At 44.5% G+C, this 21341-nt stretch overlaps 1 protein-coding gene across 5 annotated transcripts in view; it reads left to right on the top strand.

Annotated features, from left to right (window-relative positions):
- The window catches only part of GNG12 (G protein subunit gamma 12), a 115325-nt gene that overhangs the window by 88934 nt on the left and 5050 nt on the right, over window positions 1-21341 (top strand). For 4 of the 5 annotated variants that reach the window (XM_019646781.1, XM_019646784.1, XM_019646782.1 and 1 more), the window contains one exon: window positions 20487-20605. In XM_019646781.1, the coding sequence (XP_019502326.1) occupies window positions 20513-20605 (93 nt within the window). In that variant the 5' untranslated portion in view covers window positions 20487-20512. Of the gene's footprint in view, window positions 1-20486; window positions 20606-21341 lie in introns of those variants that run through there. The other variant, XM_019646778.1, reaches the window with a different exon arrangement.

Genomic DNA, 21341 nt, shown 5'->3' with positions numbered 1-21341 from the left:
GGCTTCTGGACGGCCACTCACTGCGGCTACTGGCCGCTCACGCTGGCTGCTGGCTACACACGGTAGCCCATGGCAACCCACTGCCCCAGGGGCTGCAGCCTAGCTGTCGCCAGCCACTCAGGGTAGCCCAGCTCCAGGTTGAGCTGTTGTTCAGCATCTTAGCTATGAAGGGCAGTGTCACTGGCCCTCATATGTGGGATCCGAACCGGGGCCCTCTGGCGTCCCAAGCCAGTTCTTAACCATCGCACCACCCGGCCGGCCCCCCCAGTGCGGTGTTTTGCTCTTTCTGTTTGGATTTGGGGGCAGAGCCCCTTTCTTTGCAGCATTCCAAATACTTGCTGTCCTAGAAATCCCCTCTTTGTAGATAAGAAACCCAAGGGCCTAAAAGGTCAAACAATGTCTCTTTTCCCCGTCTTCCCAGATCCCGCCAGAAGTCAAGAAACAAGGCCCAGGATGAGGCTGGACTCCTGGATTCCGTGTTTCTTAGGTGCTAGGAAGCATTAAACCAGACTCCCACGATATAATAAATAGTCCCTTTATTCTGAGGGCACCCCTGGAGCTAATAGCGTTCACTGAAGAACATAGGCGAAGACACCACTCCTCTCATACTTCCTGTAACAGGGCCTTAAGTAACCCTAACCCTAGTTCTCCTTTGCGATTGTAGTTTTTTATGCTCTGGATGTTAGTTATTCAGTATATAGTCTTCAGGTTGGATGGAGCACCTGAACTTGTTAAGCTCATTTATGTTTTGTTTTTTATTTTTTTCTTTCCCACCTTCCCAGTCTCTTTCCTCATTCCTTCAAAACCCATTTTAAGGCGACATTGCACGTTCATTGGTTAAGTAAATATTTATTGAGTTCCACCGTGCGTAAGACAGTATGCTAGCGCTAAAGCCATTTTTGTCTTTCCTTAGGTGAAGTCCATTGAGGATGGAGAGCACAGAAAAATAAGCACATAGATAACCACATGACAAAGCAAGAGGCAGTTCAGTGCCATAGAGGCAGAACAGTGTGTTTCAGACCCTCAGAGTAGGAACAGATCATATCCATCCGCCTGACATTCCAAGGAAGCACATGTCTGATCATATCATTTTCTGCTGAAAATTTTTCGATGGCTCTCCGTTTCCTACCGCATAAAATTCAAACTTCTGAGCCTGGCAACTAACATATTGATGCCAACCCACACCCCTTCTAGCTCTTCTTCATGCTGTCTCTGTTCTGGGCAGACCTAACTACCTGCCTTTCCCTGCACAGCACCAGGGCTTACACAGCACTAGCCTTTGCCCCCTCTGCTTAGAATGCCCTCCCATCTCAGTTACAAATCCTGCAGTGCGTTGCCACCTCCTCCGTGAAGCTGGCCCAGATTTCTCCTGGCCAAAAGGAATCACTCCTCTGAACTCCCATGGGGCTGACTCTGTCTCTTCTGGCGCTTCTTTTCTCCGTAAAGTTATTTGTGGAAGCATCTATCTGTTTCCCCTCTACTAGACTGAAAGCTCCTTGAGAGTTTGTTTATTGGTACATGCTCAGTGCCTACCAAAGAATAGAGCCAACCCTGATCAATGGTTGTGGGAGGAAAAGAGGGGGTAGTGTCTGGCTGGAGGATGGCAGAGACTTGGTGGAAGAGGGAACCTGAAGGATGGAATCTCACCAGGAGGAGTTGGGAGGGGCCGGAGCTTTCTGAGGAAAAATAACAGAGCAAGCTAGAGTTCAATTCCAAAAACCATTTGAGTTACTGCAAGTAGGGTGACTTTTCTTTGCCCCTGTGATCTGTGGGGCCCCTTTGATTAATGCTATAGACCCTCTCCTCAGAAAATGTACATACCCACAGCATTTCACAGCGTCTCACAGAGGGTACCTGGACCCTTTAGGGATAAAGAAGCTCCCAGAATAACCAAAAAAAAAAAAAAGTTGAGAGAAGACTGGAAAGGTAGGTTGTAGCCATATTATAAAGGGCTTCTGAGCCACCATGAGAGTTGCCTTTAATTGGGAGCAGCTTTGTTTTTGTAACTTTGTATTGAAGTATAATATCATATAGAAACTTACCCAAATCATAAGTATAATGATTTTTCCCCCCCACAAACTAAAAACACACATGTAGCCAGCACTGGGAAAAGCCTCCTGTGTCCCCTTGGCTACCTTCCCCTTCAAAAGTAACCACTAGCCTGACGTTGGACAGTGTAGATTACTTTAACCTATTTTTGTACTTAATGGTGTCCTGTGGTAGATCCTCCTTTTTACTCTCCAGTGCCTGGCTTCTTTTACTCAACTATATGTTTGTGAGATTCCTCCATGTTGCTGCCTGTCTTTGAGGCTTGTTCGTTGTCATTGCTGTAGAGTATTCCATTGAGTGAGTTATTCTTCTCCTGTTTGAGTCATTTGGGGAGTTTCCATATGAGGCTACTATGAATGGTGCATACCTAGGACTTGAACGGCAGTATGCTTGGCCTAAGTGAATACCACCATCATTCACATTCCCACCAAGCAACAGATGATTTTGGAGGGCAGTCTCTAATTAGAGATGAATTTTAGGAAGATGCATCTGGCTGTGGCATCTAGGACGGCTCAGAGCAGTCGTTTCAAACTGTGTTTCCAGGAGCCCTGGGAATCTGTATTGTTCCTTTCGGGGCTGCCACCAGGGAGAGAGAAGGGAAGGCTGGGTTCGTGGTAGTGCGCCAGGTCCCTCATTTCCAACCACTCTCCAACAGAGCAGGTGTGCTCATATCTGTTTAATGAGCTTTTGCCGTTATCTAGGACTACTGGTCCGTGGCCAGCAGCCTGACAGGTTGACAGCCGTTGGGGGAGAGCACAGGGAAATCAAAAAAATGAAGGCCGTTGCCGTAACCTCCCTGCATGTGTCTAAGGAGGGCCTGACCAAAAGGTTGATGGCAGGGACACCAGGGAGGCAGGTTCCGATCTGAAAACAGAACCCGTAGGACTGGTCACAACGTCTTTGGATGTCAGGGAACAAGGTGGTGGTCTCAGAAACAGAACTAAAGCTTTAAGTCTAAAACAACTATGATAACAGTTGTTTGATTAGCAGACAGATTGAGAAGCCGAGTGCAGAGAAGGGCCTCCTGAGTGGAGGAGAGGGAGTCCGACTGCTGAGTTTGAGAAGGAAGGGCGCAAGATGGCTGGATGACGGTCCCGCAGACCAGTCCAGGGCCAGACAGACATGTAAGAGTCCTCTGCGAGCCCTTGGTAATAGGTGACTAGGACAGAGAGAGGAGAAATAAGCACTTGGGCAAAATATTCAGGGATAGCTGGCCTGAGCTTAGAGGACTCAGAGAGGGGAAGAGGTCAGCCCAGGAGACAGCAAGACAGAGAGAGACATGAAGATTCCTGAGGGGAGTGGGGGTGCAGGGTGCAGAGCGCAAGGACAGTCAGGAAGGTGGGAACAGCTTAGCAGAGTCAGTGCCCCCCCAAAAAATGGACTTCAGAGTTCTTCAGCTTTTTCTGGCATCATAAAATTTCATGGAAGTGCCTTCTTAACCATCAGTTATGTTCAGGGTTATGTGTATATTGGGTTATTGTGTTTGAAAACTGGCAACAGTGTGCCCTTCACATGGTATCTCACCCAGAAATTTCAGTTTTCTCTAATACCCTTTCCCAGAACTTTCTGGCTAAAAGAGAGCTTACGGTATTTGTGGGCATGGCTTTATTTTTATTAAACAACCATAAACACTATTTTCTCTCCTGTAGACTTGCTTGCTTTAGAACCCACTTGGTGAGGAAATTTGGGGGCTGGTCCCCAGTTGTAAATAAAGTCTTATGGGGCTTCAGAAGCAGCTCTGTGCTGACCCCCCTGCCCCCGTGTGCATAATAGGGTACTAGGTGCAGCTGTGTGTGTCACCTACATGGTTCATTTTAGTGACAGCCCCTGCCTTGATCATTATGACAATGTGTAAATAGTCAGAGTTAGACCAGTGGGCTGAGTAGTTCTGAAGAGCAGCAAAGAGAGGACCAAATGTTCAGAGACAAGCAGAGAAGAGGCACAGAGCACCTCTACTATCCTCCTTTGTTAAGGATGAATAAACTGAAGCCCAGAGAGGGGAAGTGACTTGCCCAGGGCCACCAGTTTACTCCAGGCAGAGCAGCCAGGGAGACCCAGGTGTCCTGCCGGAACAGTCCTGATATACTCGGGTCCTGTGGCTCCTTCCCCGGAGCATATGTCCAAATCACCTGGAGATTTTTCTGGATGCACTTTTCCCAGGACTGACCCCTGCTGTTCTGATTCAGGTGGTCTGGGGCTGAGGTTTGGACCTGCGTGCATTCAAAATGCTGCCCAGGTGATTCTGAAAGGCTGCCCTGTTAGGAATCCAACTTCTAGCCACTTTGTAGTTTCTATCTTTTATTCAACATACCTGTTACGTGCAGGTATAATCTACTTCTAAAAAAAAGTCATTAAGTGGGTTACAGTTAAGAAAGGAAAAACCAGTACTTTCATCCATGTAAAAAGCCTATGGAATTACACTAAATATTAAAAGTGAAAAATACACTAAATATTAAGAAGGGAAGTACCATAGGCTACTAAGAAGTCTCATGAGATAAAAGGATTCTGATATTTTTTCATGAGATAAAAGGATTCTGATATTTTTCCAACTATCTGCAAAAATATCTTAAGTATTGATTACATGAATTTGCATGCTAAATTTAAAGGGTTCACAAGTCCATAAGTAGAAATTAAAATAAAATTAATTAGCACCCTGCCTAATATAGATGATATGTGAGAAAGCACTTTATAAATTGTAATCTTTTGATGGCATTATTATTTAAGCAGACTTACACGTTAGAAATAGAATGCCAGATCTCTACATTGGATAAAGGCAGAAGTGACATACAAAAATATGTGGCAGCATCTACATGTGACACTTAGGTATGTTCCCCCAGAATTTAGGTGGGGATGGCTTTCATTTATAAATGAAGGCACAAGCATCCAGCAATATGTGATCGCTAGGTCCGTTCATTTATAAATGTTGACACTGACAGATAATGGCTGTTTATAAGATTTGTATGCATGTATTTATACAGTCTACTAAAATCAATCTCGTACTTTCTACATGCAATATAAATGTGTCATTTATTTTTACTTGTACTGTGCATAAAAGTGTTCCAGAGAATCTCGTGCATTTCTGAAAATATCTCAAGGACAAACTTTTCGTAGGATCCACTCAACCTTCTGAAACTCATATTTGGTCACAGACAACTAAATGCTGATCACCCGTGATCTCTCCCAGGAATTTAATCCCTGGCCTCATTTAGTGTTAGAAAGTTTAATTAACTTTACAGTTAAATACATGAATAAATAAAAGGCACTACTAATATTGTTGTATTAGCCATTGGGATTTGCTTGAAAGTACATATTATGCCGAATGCCACTCATAAGATGATTATCCTTGAGAAACAGCCCTTTCCCTCTACTTAAGTGGAGGCAGATTTAAGCAATGGAGGCATCTGGGAGTAGTTCTTTCATTCCAGAGTTTGCAGCATCAGAATTGGGCTTTCCTATATCTGTCCTTAATACAAGGAGGAAAGTGCCACTGAAGACAGAGGCCAGATAGGGTAGCAGGTAAGCTAAAAGCAATGTCTATATCACCCTCCCTTTCACAAGTACAGGAATGAGAAAAGTATAGGCACTAGTATTATACTTTGGAAACTCAAGTAGAACAGTGCTCAGGACACAAAAAGAACTGTGCAAAATGTTAACCTTTAGAGATGTTTATTATGGTTCCTAATTGGTATTTAATCAGGATCAGAACTAAACAATGAGGTTCTCTGACTTAACCTCTTTGTCTAATGGACAATGCATCTAGGGAAGTATTTTTGAAGTAATCCTTTTGTAATGTGATATGATCCCCAGTTGTTTCATAGATTCTGGTTTTTACATGTTGGGTTCGGGCCCTTATACCATCATTCACCTAAAATACTCCTCCAGATTCCTGTGTCATCATTTCATTGGATAAAATATGTATTGAGTTCCCACCCTGTGTCTAGCCCCAGGAATATAGTATCCCTTCTCTTAACCTAAATTGTGAAGAGGGGAAAAATGCGAAGCTGTTGCTTCTTGCCAAGGCCATTCATGTGACGCATACAAATCAAATCAGCATATATTTATTCTTTGTGTATTGTATATGGAAGAGGTAAAGAACTATGTAATATGGGGTGCTTAGCCTCAAAGGGCCCACCATCAGATAGAGGATTAGACTTAAAGAAAGACTGATGGGTGAAGATGTCAGTATCTGTGAGAGAAGTATGATGACCATAGTTTTAAGGCCAACTCTTGTGACTCGTGGTCTGATAAGTGCACCAAGAGAAGCAGAATATTTGAAATAGTTCTGGCCCAGAGTAGCCATAGAAATTCCTTTTTGGGGCTTACAGGCAGAAATCTTTACCACTGCATTCCATTTGATGATCTTGTTTTGTGAAATTCTTCTGTTTAAGAGAACAAAACAAGCAAGTTGTTGGTGGAAACATGCTGTGTATTTAAATGGGTGTCATCTTTCCAATTGTTTTAAGTGATGTTCTGTCAAAGACTTGTCTGTTTTGTTTGACTCAAACCTCTTTCTCAAAAATTCTGTATCTCATTTAAAGGAAAATTTTAATGAATATGAATTAGTTCATCTTTCTGAGGAATCTTATAGCACTCCTTAAGATGAACTGGAGACATTCTGAAAATTTACAAAACTCAGCTGAACTGGAAGTATACCTTTTGGGTGCCAAATTATTTAAATTGCACTGATGTTGCTGATGAGGTTTGGGCCTTAGATGATGTGGCTTGGTATCCTATTCCATGTTTTCCCTCAAGTAAATTTTATTTTTAAAAAGGGGTTACTCAACAAGCACGCTGTGAGATGGAGAATTCTAATCAATTTACATAGAGAATGAGTTAGAACTACAAAAAGCTAACTTGGGGATTCCTTGTATATTCAGTACTTTTCCTTTGAAAATGTGTAAACTTTTATGTACTGTGAGGCTCAAAACAACAAGTATAGTTTAACTGTGGGGGCCTGCATATCATGTTCATGTTGCTGGTCATCCCAGGAATTCCATAGACTTTGCTTTTCCTCAAAGCAGTTACCAAGTCAGGACATTTTGGAAATGAGGAGTGCATGGTCCTTGCTATAGGTCAGGGGTCGGCAAACCTTTGAGACAGAAGAGCTACCAGGGGTCGGCAAACTGTGACTTGGAAACCACATGTGGCTCTGAAGTAAAATTGAAAATGAAAATAAAACTATTATAGTTTCACTTATAAAATTTTTAAAGGATATTATTCACATAATGGTGATTATGTAAAAATATATTTATGGCTCTCGAATAATTTTTAAATTGTTGTGAGGGACAGGATTGGCTCTTCCAGGGGTTGGCAAACTTTTGAGACAGAACGTACCCAAAGAGCCTCATGTGGCTCACGAGCCGCAGTTTGCCAACCCCTGCTCTAGTTTCATGGGAGGTGACGTGAAGGAAGAAGGAAAAATTAAGTGTGCTATTTTGTAATCTGTTGGCATGTACAAGCCATGAGTATCTGGACCACAATGTTGAGCCTTTTGAAGGGAAGGTTTGAATGCAAGGAGAGATGCTTCCTGGAAATTAAACTTCGGCATCTGTTACTCAGGACCCAAGCGCTGTATAAAATGGGCAGAAGACTCAGATCATGGCCATTTTAATCCCATGCGTGCCTTCTCAAAAGGCAGTTACTTCCTCTGCACTGTGGACATTGGACACACTTGCTAGATCGTGATCTGGAGGAGGAAATGGTAGATAATAATTAACGCACCTTCCATTCTATAATGACAGAGTTCATCTTATGGTGTTAATAATTATCACGTTATAGCTTATGAAGTTTAGGATCATAGAATTTTACCTCTAACTTGTTATTCTTGAAATCTTCGAACATACAAAAGTGGAAGGCATCCCATGTACCTGTCACCCGATTTCAACAAGTAGCAACCAACTCTAGTAGCTAATCTTGCATCATCTGTCTCCTCACCCATTCTCTCCGCTCTTCTAGTTTCTGTCACCATAGATTCATTTGTCTTGAACTTGATGTGAATGGAATTAGACAGCATGTGATCTTTTGCAACTGGCTTCTTTTGCTCACTGGGGTGTCTGGGAGATTTGCCCGTAGTGCTGCGTGCATTGGTAGTTGGTTTCCATGTTTCCCTCACCCATTAGAAGACTTTCAGCCTTGCTTCCCCGCTTTTCCACCTCTGTATCTTTCAGGCGTCCTTTTCTCAGCCCTTCATTTCCAAGTTCAGTCCTGAGCCCAGGATCTCTGGCTCTCTCAATGAACCTCTCCTTTTAGCACCTTCACTCTCTCTCTAGTTGCTCAACACTCCTCCTCTGCTTTTGAAAATGCTCAGATGGCAACCATCTCTTAGAACAATGCTCCTCATAAACGTTTCCATCCAATTCCTTGTCTTCATCACACTGCCACATTTCTCTGAATATTCACCTACACTCACCAATCAAGTTCGTGAAGTAATGGTTTTCTCTTTGACCCCTTATTTGACTTTTATTCCCTTCACGCGTTAGAAACCACTAGCTCAGAGGTCCCCAGTAATGCCCTAATTACCAAGTCCCATGAACTATGCTTGCCCTCTCCTTCCTTTACCCCTGTAAAGTGACTAATAACTGCTCTTCCTCCTGGTTGTATGAATAACAATTACTGGGATTTTTTTTTTTTTCCAAATCATAAAAGTATCACATGTGGTTAAGAGCACAGGCTCTGGAGCCAGGCTGCCGGGATCAGAGTGCCGGCTCCTCCACTCAACCTTCACTCTGACCTTGGCTATGGTCTAAGTGTCTGCTTCCCTCCCTCAGTTCTTTTAATCCTAAATTGGGGAAAACAATAGTAAGAACCCCACAGCATCATTTTGAGGATTAAGTGAAAATAAAAACATACAAACTGTTGCAATGCATAAAAACAACATTATAAATCCCCTAAAATCCTCACCGCCCAGCAGTAGCTACATTTTGGAATATATTCTTTCAGTATGTTTTCTGGGTAAAATATATTTTTAACTAAACATGATCTCTACAGCATTGACTTTTGCCCTTCCTCTCAAACCCCTCCCTTCCCCTAGCTTTTGTGACAGAGCTGCTCTGTCCCTTACAGATGCTTGGCACCTCAGGTTGCAGTAGAAGTGTATGTTGCACTTGTTCTTATGTTGTCTGGAAATCATTGTCTCATTCCTCATAGCATGGCGCCCACAAACAATGAACCCTGTGAAGGCAGGAATGGAGTCTTCTGCTTCTCTGGTCATTCCCACTTCCTGTCTTCAGCCCCAAGAAGCTCTTAATCCGGAACTGCAGGAGAATGCAGTGTGCAATAATGGCTGGGAGCACCTGGCCTGGCTGCAGCCCCAGCCCTTACTCATGACTCACTAGGCATCTTTGAGAGCTTTGGTTTCCTCATGTGGAAAATGATTGGTAATACCACCTGTACCATGATCTCCAGGATAGAATGTTAATTCAAATAAAAACCTGGGTACAGAGCAATGCATATAATGTGGTCTCATTTAAATATTTTTTAAGACATATATAAATAATCATGCTTGTATATGCATGGAATGTCTTCAGAAAGAAATATGGGACACCGATAACAACGATCCCCTCGGGTCATCTAGAGTAGAAGGACCACGAGTGTTTGTACCCTGTGGAACTGTTTAAAATTTTTACATATACATATATTCTTTTAAAATTTGAAAACTCGTTCATGAAATAATAGTAAGTTCTTGTTCAGGGATGTTGTGAAGAGTAAATAAAATAACTTTACATAAAGCCCTTAACACAGTGCCTGGCAGAGAAAAAGCACTCTGTAATTGTCAGCTTTTATTTTCAATATTAAAGAGTTGTTGAATTTATATCCATTCATTTATTGTTTCACTCATGGATAAACAAATGAGACATCCAGCTAGTCCTAAACCAGCTCTGCAGATATGAGCAAACCATTTCTCAGCCAGTCTTGCTATGCTAGGTAGAGAGTAAAACTTGTTTGTAAAGGTCCTTCTGTGTTGACTGTCAATACATGCCTCTGCGTGGCGGGGTCCTGGCCCTACATACCGCAGAAGCTGTCTCCTGCACCTCTGCAGGCCACCAGCAGAGAGCTGCCCCTCCCTGGCCCACCGTCACCTGGCTGAAAACCTATCTGGGCACAGTACACGGGTGCAAAGCAGCATTGCCCTCGGAATCTAGATTCCACACACATAGCCAGCCCATGCTGGAGGTGAAGGTTCACAGCAACTGGCCCTAATCAAGTTCATGGGAGTCCCCGAGACTCCTTCCTGGCTTCTCAGAGCTGTATAGGGAACCAAGCAGGTGGGTAACCTTTGGCTTGGAACATTCAGTGTTTGCAGGATACCTGTGGGAAGGAGCCCCAGGGTGTATCCTGTTGCTAAGAAAACAAACACCAGGCACAAAAACACCCCAGGGTGAGAGGTTCACACTGGCTGATGTGTTGGTTGCTACATCGCTGTGTCCTAATCTCACCCAAGTGTTTATGGAGGCCCCATTCTCTACGTTAGTCAATATGAAAGAGAGAGGGTGGCACGGAATAACTCACTGGCCTGATTAAGGGCATGGCTTTGAAGTAGGAGAGATCTGGGTTCAAGTCCTGCTCCTACCACCTACTAGCTATCTGATCTGTGCAAAGTATTTAACCTTCCTGAGCTTCAGTCTCAATAGGTAGGATCAATCCTACCTCTATGCTTGCAGATAATACTAAATGAACTAATATCTGTAAACAGTACTTGGTGTAGTATCTGGCATATAGTAAGGAATGAATAAATGCAGCTGCTGTGCTATTGTTATTGAGCTAAACCTCCCACAGTTTACTGGGAAGATAGTACAAAGTCAGCTACCTAACAATAAGCATTAAAGAACATACAATTAAGCACCAAAATAAATGGTGGTGCTGTGGACCCTTTTGAGAGTTTGATGATAGCTATAAATCCTCACTTCAGAAAGAATAAACACAGGCCCCCAAGCTGAATTTTGCATACAGTTTTAGGGGATGCATGCACAACTCCCCCTGCCTGCCCTTCCCATGCATGGGCCAGCAGCCCCTTAGGGGTCCTGGAACCTCTGAGCTTTAAGCATATATCAGGAATTCATAAAGGGAATTCATCACTATAAGCAAAAGTAGTTAGGGAGACCTCCCTGGAAGAGGTAAAAATGTGAACTAGGGCCTAAAAGAAGAGAGAATTTAAATAGGCCAAGAGAAGCAGGCATAAAACTTGGGCAGAGACTTGCTGGTAGGACTTGTAAACACAGCCCAGAAAGCCAGGGAACAGGGTGACAGCTCCCTGACATTATAGCAGTAATATATAGCAATAGGGGTTTGGGGCCAGGCCTCGGGAATCAGACTACTTGGGCTCAAACCCCAGCCAAGCAGACTGCTAGCTCTTTGACACTAGACACATCCTTAACTTCTCTGTGCCTCAGCTTCTTCATTTGTAAAATGGGGGTGAAAATAGAACCTACCTCACAGGGTCATGAGGATAATGTCTCGATAGTGATTGACATATAGTGTGGTGTCCGGCACATTGTAAACTCTATGTAGCAACAAGCTGCTTTTATTAGGAGGATTCTTATTGTGGTGGCAGAAATATTAAAGAAGATCTTGACTGCAGAGCCAAGCCCTTTGGACTTTTCCTTGGGGTGCTGAGGAGTCCATTTTTGAGACATAGACCGAAAGTGGTACTATCTCTGAGCATAATGGTCATGATAGATTAGATGGGAGAAAGTTAAGGGGTATGAGTTCAGTTGCAAGGCTGATGCAGTAGCCCTAACTTGAGGTGCTGGGAGCCAAGACTGGGATAAAATAGAAGTCAGGAAAAGGGGGGGAAATGGAAACGGGGGCTGTCAAATTAGAAATCAGGCGAATTTAGAAAGTGCCAAGGTCTAAGATTGCACCGTCCAATAAGGCAGTCAATATAGATGACTATTGAGCACTTGAAATGTGGCTAACCCCAAATCCAAATCAGTTTCACTTTTTCTTTTCTACTTAATGTGGCCACTAGAAAATTTAAAATCGCATTGTACTTCACATTTTTTTTAGACAGCGCTTGTTCTTAGGAATTAGAAGAAGGGCCGAGGCAAAAGGATGCCTCAGTGATCAGGTCGGACCACAGCGGTTATCACCCACTGAGAAAGGGACATCAGAAAGGCAGGGGGCAGGCAGCACTGTCTCATCGGATTTACCCGTGTTGCATTTGAAGCAACTGTGCACCATTTGAGTGTCAATTTTAAAGAGGCTTTCGTTTAGACATTGGAATTAAGGTACAGGGTCAGCGCTGGATGCAAAGTGCATTGGCCATAGCTGAAGTCATAAGGGTAGACCATGAGCTGCCCTAACTGAAGACCAGTGTGGGTAGGCAGGTGCTGAATAATTTACATATGTTCTTTCATTTCCTCCTGGTAACACCTCTATGTGGTAGGTACTGTTATTATCCCCCCCTCCCCATTTTATAGATGAGGGAACTGAAGATCAGAGAACTGAAGCACCTTGGGGTAGTAAGTGATGAGCCAGGGTTTGAACTTACCTGACTGTAGAAGCCCTTGTTCACTCTGCTACACCAGCCCTCCAGGACTGAGCCCCTGAGAAAACCAAGTCAGAAAAAGGACCAAGAGCTATAGGACGGAATCTCATTGCACAGGCAAGAAGGAATGCAGAGGGTAGCATCCCTGAAGCCAGGGAGGCGATGCTTTCCAGAAGGAAGTGGCTGTTAACAAATTTAGATTTTTGTAGCAATGAATTATGTTAAATGATAAAGAGCCATTTCAAGCTGAATGGGGTCTTACTAAGGTCATTAGAAAGAATTAGAATTTTCCAGCTTGTTCAGTTTTTAAAAGGTAAGCATAGATAGGAAGGGGGATTCTTTTAAAATGACATGTTCTAATACCCAGGCAGAAATAAATATGGGTAGAACCAAGAAGCAGAGACTCCGATAATCACTATTCGTGTTTCTCATGAGGACCTATTGTCAGAATCACCTAGGAAGCTTTTAAATAAAGATTCTTGGCCTTGCCACAGACCTACTGAATCAGTTTTTTTTTTTTTAACAAGTGCCCCAAGTGTTCTAGATACACCATGAAGTTAGGAACCTGATGCTCAGGCTCTGCAACTCTTTCCTCTGGATTTATTACGGAGGATTGGCTCACTCTCGTGGTTCCCTGCCAGGTTCGTGAGGGCCTGGGAGGGTGATGGGATCATCCTGTTCTTTAGCAACAGTTTCACCTGGAATCTGGGGCAGCTCTCCTTTCAAATACGAGCAGCCAATTCAAATACGAGCAGCCAATTCTGCTTCACTTAGATCTTTCTTCTCCTGAGGCCTCTTCACTCCATCTTTCATACTGTTGTTGTGAGGGAGACCAGCTATCTAAAGAAGCCACAGGCCCTAAACAGAGCCATGTCTTCTTGTGTCCGGTGCTTCTGGCTCACTTGCGCCTGCTTTCTCCCAGTTCCTTCCCTGTACCCTTGATGTTCAGAGGCAAGCAGTTTAGCATGGTGATAAAGAGGCGGGCGTTGGGAGTCAGGTAGCCCTGAGTCCTAGGTCTGCTACTAAAATCAGTGTGATGTTCAGCAAGACTTTTTTTGTCCGCTCTGTGCTTCGTCTGTCAAAAGAGAAGTGATAAAAGAATTCATCTCTAACAGGATTACATGAAATGATTCATGAAATTTATTTACCTAAAACATACTAACTACTCAATACATAGTGATAGTTATCCAATTTTATCATAACAACAACATCATTGTTATCATCATTATCATTATTATTCAGGGACATGTGCCCTGGATGGCAGGTAAAATCAGCTAATCAGAGATACCAGATAAGGACTTCAAAAAGGTTTGCATGTATAAAAGCATGCTACTTTTAGAGGATGAGCTTTGTTGAGGTAGAGAGAGAGAGAGAGAGAGAGAGAGAGAGAGAGAGAGCTGTTCTCATTTTTCGTTCTGCTGATTCTGAACCTCTATAAACATCTCTTAGAAGAGCTCTGATCACTATCCCTGTCCCATCCCAAAGCACGTTTTCCACGGCTTCATGCAGCCTTTCTTCATCTCTTGCTCTCATTTTTCTCCCGCATAGGCCAGCACCTTGTGTTTTTTGCTCTTCGCTCTCAGAACCAGAGGGGAACAGTACAAAAGAGGCAGCTGGTCACAGGCTCAGCCACCCTTGGCCTCAGGCTCTGTGAGCTTTGGTTGGGGAGAAGAAGAAAAAGAATTTTATGGCTTACCTCTCCCTCCTTTTAAGCCTTAGAGCTTGGCGTGTTCAGCAATGATGGCATGATAATAATAGAAATCATAGCTGATCTTTGTAAGTTATTTACAGATTACAAAACAGCACCTTAACAATTGTGGGTCAGTCAGGATTCAGTTACAGCAAACAGAAAACCCTCTTGGCAACATTAGCAGAATGGGCTTTAATACAGGGGATGGGGTGCTTGCATAATCGATGAAAGGGCTGGAGCTGCAGGCTCTTGATGGAGCCCTCAGGACCAACTTCCACACAGTACCGCAGAACTGGCCCCCAGGGCCAGGCAGGAAGCGAAGGTGGGGAGGCAGCTGCAGCCACACTTCCTAGCACCATATTGTTGGTGACTGAACCCAGATGCCACCACCTCAACTTACCTACTACCCGATTTGCCAGCAGAAATAAGCCAAGCAGCACACTTGCCTTGTCACTTCCATCATCCAGGAGCCCCAGCTGCTAGATAACCTGGGACTCTTAGTTGGCTCAGGCTGCCGTAACAGAGTACCACAGACTGGGTGGCTTAAACAATAGAAATCAATTTTCTCAGTGTTCTGGAGGCTAAAAGTCTGTGATCCAAGGTGTCAGCAGGGTTGGATTCTTCTGAGGCCTCTTGGGTTCATAGATGGCTGTCTTCTCCCTGTGTCTTCACAGTCGTTCCTCTGTCCCCATCTATGTCTACATTCCCTCTTCTTAAGGGGACTCTGGTCATATTGGATCCACCCTAATGAGTTATTTTAACTTAATCACCTCCTTAAAGACCGTATCTCCATATGCAGTCCATTCTGAATTACCCAGGGTTAGGATTTCAACATATGAATGGGTTGGCACAATTCAGCTGATACCACTAGGAAATGTATTTTTTTACTTCTCTGCCCTGCATTTCAGCCAGGCACCCCAGGAAGAGGGCCCAGCAGCTACCCAGGGAGTGCCAGCCTGCAGGGCCTGCCCAGTGCTTAGAGCACTTTGCATGAGATGCTATCAAAGGATGGAGGGACCTAGTGCTCAGCAGAAGCACTTTTTATATTTATGAAACTCACATGCTTATTTTATCTGATGCTCTTAACAGTTCTTTGAGATGGAAAAGTATTATTATCCCCATTTTTTCCCATGAGAAAATTGAGGCTTAGATAGGTGACAAGTCCTGCCCAGGGCCCTAAAGCTAGGAAGTGGCAGGGGCAGGAGTGAGCTCACGTCCCCTGGCCTAATCCTTGAGTACATCCCTGCAACTAAATATCCAAGGCCTACTATAAAGTCCATGTCACACATTCAAATAGAGGGCCTAGTAGGTATGCCAGCAAGTGTGAAAGGGGCAGCCAGCCACTACTCAGATCCTGCCCAGTTCTATAAAATTTTCTGATCTTTCCAGAAATCTTTCTTTCTATTAAAGTGAAATATCATGCTTAAAATGTTGATAATTTAAAGTTAAAGCACACACAGATACTATTGAGTTGACCCTGTGTGGGGCCCAACCAGACACCTGCGGTCGGGATTCAGCCCGCAGGCTCCGGTAGAAAATAGTAAGTGTTCATAAGACTAGAAAAATGGTTCTGTAGGGTCTGGCTTTGCACACCCCACACTTCCTGCCTTATTAGAAAGATGTTGCTACCTGGCCCCATTGCCTTGAAATTCTTCTTTTGCTGTCTGAATTTTTCTTGTATCCCACCAAATACATGGTTTTTGTCTTGTAATGAGCCTAGGGGCCCAGCATTTACTAAGCGTTTGTACGTACAGGGTGCATCACTGATAAGGCGCACCTATCTGTCCTCCCAACCACCCCATGAGATTAGGTACTGCTGGCCCCCTGTAACAGATGAGGGAACAGACCATGAGCTAGAGTAATATGCTGATAGTTAAAGGCAAGATCAGAGGGTAGGTGGAAACCTGCTGTTTTGTTTGTGTTTGTTTGTTTGTTTGTTTGTTTGTTTTGCCTGCTCTTTTATTACAGCCACAAGGGATGTGTTTACTCATGAACATGAACATTTGCTTTCCTCAAATGATTCAATTACTGCCCAGGCCGTGATGACTTGTGATGTAGATACCCGGGCTTCCTGGTCCCCTCCTCCCAGAGTGTACTCTGTAACTCTCTTTCCTTCTCCACCCTCTCCCTGCTTCAGGCCCTTCTAGACAAAGATTAAAATACCCATATTTCCCTAATGGGTCCTCTTGTTCCTAGGAATTTCTAGGCACCTGAGAATTCAAATGAACAACAGCATTAAAACCAATGCAAATTACTTGAATAGCTAAATATGATCTATGTTTATTCAAATCTGTTAGCCACATGTAAAAATAAAAACGAGGCTCCGGAAGTGACAGCCAGAGTTTTATCAAATTAGGGGTCTGCCCAGGCACACACAGGCCTTGGCCCTTCTGGGCGGGAGAGAGCACTGGTGGCTCAGGATCTCCAGAAGCTAACCTCAGGCCTTGCCTATTAGCTGCAGCAGCCAGAACGTTCTTGCTTAGCTTGCAGATGGAAGAGAGGAGGCCTGTCCCCCAGGGCATTAGACAAACAGATGCCTTCTGCATAAGTAGGGATATTGCACCAACATGAGACAATCGGCAAGCCCCACAGCTCCAGATCATAGAGTGTCTAGGTCATCCTTGCTTAAGAACCACATTGTGGACTCAGGTTCAATGATGCCCTGAGTGTTTGTGAGTCAAAGCAGTTGGAATTGCCTCCTTTCCTTGGTACAGTGGGAAGTACACATATGGCTGCTGGGGTGAAAAGGTTTACAGGCTGGTTTAATGTGGAGCAAGTTTTTGGTTTAACTTACAAGCTGTATGAGCTGGGTTAACTTGGAGCAAAGTTTTCTGATCTCAGTTGCCTCATCTATAAAACAAGGATGCAATAGTAGTAGTATACCTTTTGGGATTATAGCGAGGCTTCATGGACTAATTCGTATGAATGCACCATGTGCACTCAGGTTCCATGCAAATCGCAGGTATTGTTTGCTTTGGAAGTTTTTCTTGGAGTAAGAATAAAGCAAGCTTTTTATCCACCTAGTAGCACAGACAGACATTTTTGCCATTGAGGGAAGACCAAAAAAAACCCTCTGAAGGTGCACAGATGTTGGGAGATGTTTGTCTCCCAAGCCCCTGTCAGGTTCTGCCCTAACCCAGCTGTTGAGATGCAAAGCAGCTGCAAATTGGGAGGAAATTATAGGAGCTGGATCTTCAGCCCCTATAAACACCTCTTACCCCTCAAGAATCAAACAGCAGTGACCTTCCTTGCATAGACCTGAGGCAACTCAGCAGACTGAGTTCCTCCAAGAGACTTTTTAAGTTACAACAATATAATTTTGATCTGATTTCTCCATTGGAAAAATGTTATAGTAAGAGAGTCTATTCTCTGAGAAGAGAAATTGTATTTGAGTTGGGAGCCTAAGAGAGGTTGGCAGGGCAGAAGGGGCTGGTACTCTACCAGAAGCAGAGGATAAAGGGGTCGCCAGTGGCAAAGGGAAGCAGGAGGCTGTCTGGGTGACGGGGAGGCGCTCTGCGAAGGGGCAGCTCAGAACACAGATACAGACTAGGGGAGAGCTGCCAGAAGCCCTTAGCTAGCAAGTGTGCATTTTGACTTGCTGTTTTCAATTGTGAGTATAATGCAGTTAGGAAGTCAGAAAGTCCTCCATGTACTAGGTGCAAAGTTTCTTGCCAATTTCAGAGGGACCCACCCAAACATTTTATAAATAGAACCAGACTATGGACTCTTTGCTTATGGCCCTGTGGATGGGAGCAGTGACTGATTCAGTCCTGATATGTGTGAACTGTTCTGCAGTTACAGGAAAACTTGCTCAGGCCTTGGAAACTGTATGCACTGGAGGGTGAAAAGAGGAGGAGAATACTTGGTGATATTCTCATGCACAAGGAACATTTAGAAATGCCTTAGGGTACAGCCTGGAAACCACAGGCTGCTCAGAAAGGGTGTCAGGTTTGCATTCTGGAGGCTGGGGGTGCGTGCCTATCAGAGCCAGCGCCAGCTGGCCAGGCAGCCCAGGTTAAGGTCCTAAAGGGAACAAAACATGGAACCAACATTCTATGAATCAGGGCTTCATACTTTTCACAGTGAGATTGCCTGCGGCCTGGGTCCCATTTCAAATGCTGTGTTAATATGCTTCTGCCTGGATGCACAGAAAGGGGCTGGGCCAGGCCTCTGGGTGTGAGCAGAATCACCAGCGGGAGATCCTAGGCCTCTGCTTTGGGTGGAGCAGGATGCCTGAGGAATCTGAGGAAGAGGCATCTAGCTGGTCAGGGAGTGTATTGAAACGAGGTCACGCTTGGCCACCCTGCCCTGCCCCATAATTTGTCCTCCCAGTTTCCTGCACTGCTACAGCTTCCTTATTTTATGGGAATCCTCTGTTGACCATCACCAGCCATTCCACTCTGCCCCCCTGATACTAGGGTATAGCCGAATTGCCTTGGGATACTCTAAAAAAAGAAGAAAACAAAAAGAGCTGGTGCCCATAGACCACCAAGACCCAGTCAGTCAAAACCCTTGAGGCTTATTAACCAGGGGAAGGCAGACAGGTACAAGGGAATTCCAGTTTGCTGTGCTGGGTGTGACACTGACATACACACACACACACACACACACACACACACACACACACCCAGGATGAATATAATAGCAGCTTCTGTTTTTGGAGTGTCTTGGTCCTATGCTAAACACTATGTGTGCATCAGCAAATTGAATCTTCAAAAACCATGGTATCCTTATATTACAAATGAGAAAACTTGGGCTCATGGAGGTTAAGTAACTTTCCGGGTTTCATCTAGCTAGTAAGTGGCAGAGGCAGGGTCCAAACCCAGGAATGTGAAGCTTGCTAATTAGGCTGGATTTCAAAATTTTGCACACAGTTAAAAGCACCATTTTATTTGTGCATTTCACCCAAAGATGCTTCTGACCTCAGAGTGTACAAGCCCCACGCAAGCCTGTGAACTCAGCCATTGGGACCATTCTAAGTGTGGGACTCGGGCGGAATGCCGTGTTGCCCACATGGTGGGCATGGTGGAGCCTGTGGGTCACTGGTGTCTTGTGCAGCCTTGTCTGGCCTGAGCCTTTATGGCAGGTATGCTTTGTGCAGCTGAGGGCCCTCCAGAAAGTTGAGTCAGCCTGGGTTTGCTGCCGGCGCCGTGGTGCCCCGAGACTTTGCTGAGCCCTTGCATAGTGCCGAGGAGGCACACCTAAAGTCCACCTGCTCCTATGAGTCATACAACTGCCACACTGCTGCCAGGCCTGCCAGCTCTGCATTTTTCCTCCAGTCGCCACCATGCCGAGAGAGAACCTAGCCATATGTGGCAGGGACTCCAGACAGCACTCTTCCCCTGCTACCCTCCTCTTAGAACGTGCCATTGGACAACCAGTTGGGTCAAAGCTCAAGGTCCAGGAGATTTCCTTTGCTTTTCACCTAGTAGCTGGGAATAAAGAGGGCAGCTTGGAGTCCAAGGGCACAGGCCAGAGAGGAGCGTCAATGCCTAACATGTGGTGGGTCCAGGATTAGCAAGTACCCTGGCTGCCAGGATGAGGCCCGAAAGGTCAAAGGAGGGGGTGATAGTTTCATTAAGCATGTCAGGCTTCAGGCTGTTCAGTGTATCCTATTTGACATTCACTGTGGATCTGTCTATCAATGAGAGTATGACAGCAGAAAAGTTCCCACGTTTTCTTGAACAAAGACTTCCTTACCTGCCTTTCTCCCAACGATTGCAAACCCCGATAGCACCTAAAGACACGCCCTTTGCTCAGAGTGCACCAGACACAGTCTTGTGCCATTTTCTATTGCCGGGACTTGCACGTGTGTAAGAGCTGGTAAAACAGCCAAAACGAAATACAACCAAACCTTCTACTAAAGCACACAGCAGAAGTGTTAAGCTGCACGCGTAACATGGCCTCTGGCTGCACATGCGCACGTTTGCTGGAGACCCCCGAACTACTGCAAATGTTTATGTGAATTTGTTTCCCTTTAGAAAATCCTAGAAAAGGCTACTTTATTCCATATGTAGGTGCATGGATTAAACTACTAGCACTGGGTTTCTGCAGACCAAAGGTTTATGAAGGTGCTCAAATGGATAACAAGCTTAGACAGACCACCATTCGTCTTGCCACGGGTCATTTCAGTAACTACCTCATAAAGGCTGTGATGACTGGGAACAGGCACCCTTTTTTCCTACGGTAATGCAAAGCATTATGAACATTTGAACCACTTAAAGATGACTGTTATTCACCTTTTTAAAAATTCTTCTTCAGATTTCAGGTAAAAACCATAACTGAAGATGTCAAGCAAAACAGCAAGCACCAACAACATCACCCAGGCAAGGAGAACTGTGCAGCAGTTAAGACTAGAAGCCTCCATTGAAAGAATAAAGGTAAGCTGTGCTTTGATTGGATTAGACGTGTTTTCTGATCAGTTCCCTCTGCTGTCTGAAGGCTAGGTCACATTTCAGAGGAGGTGATGTTATGTAATGTAGTTTGGTGCCAGGATTTTCCTAGAGCAAGCTGAGTCTCAGAATCTTAACTTTCATGTCTACCTAGCCCAGGCCTCGTCTCAAAAGCACTGGGGAGCCAAAGTGGCAGAGGTAGCTTCTCTATATAGACAGAAAACCTAAAACCCGTGACAGGATTTCGTGAGGACCTGCCTTCCCTGAACGAATATGGTCAAGTCCTGTGACCATGGTGTTTTACATTGGGACAGAGGTTCCGGATGGACTTTATAAACACCTTGTCATCCCTCTGGAATTTATTAAGTGTTCTAATGCTATCAGTGCAGCTGAGGTAGCCTTGCATAACAAGTCAACAATAGGGGTCTCCTTTTTAGGAAAATGGAGCTTATTAAATGTGTGTGGACTTAGTGACCACGCTCTGCAACCAGGGTGAGTAATGCCAGCCTTAGTTGAGATCTGGAAGAAACCGGAAGGCCAAATTTGTTAAGGTCACCTGACTTTGAAGTCATTTCCCCCCAAATCCCAAAAGAGGACTAGGCCAGGAGTGAATGTCCTGGAATGTTGTAATGCTGTTTCCTAGAAACTGAAGCAATCACCTGATAAATTCCTCTGGGCCTGGAGATAGTCACCTGTCTTCAAAACATGAGGCTGCCTGTGCTGG

This window comes from Hipposideros armiger, unplaced genomic scaffold (assembly GCF_001890085.2).
Source record: "Hipposideros armiger isolate ML-2016 unplaced genomic scaffold, ASM189008v1 scaffold_106, whole genome shotgun sequence".
In the NCBI taxonomy this organism is placed as follows: domain Eukaryota; kingdom Metazoa; phylum Chordata; class Mammalia; order Chiroptera; family Hipposideridae; genus Hipposideros; species Hipposideros armiger.
The sequence above is the reverse complement of the archived record's forward strand: the minus strand, read 5'-3'. Positions and strand labels throughout refer to the sequence as shown.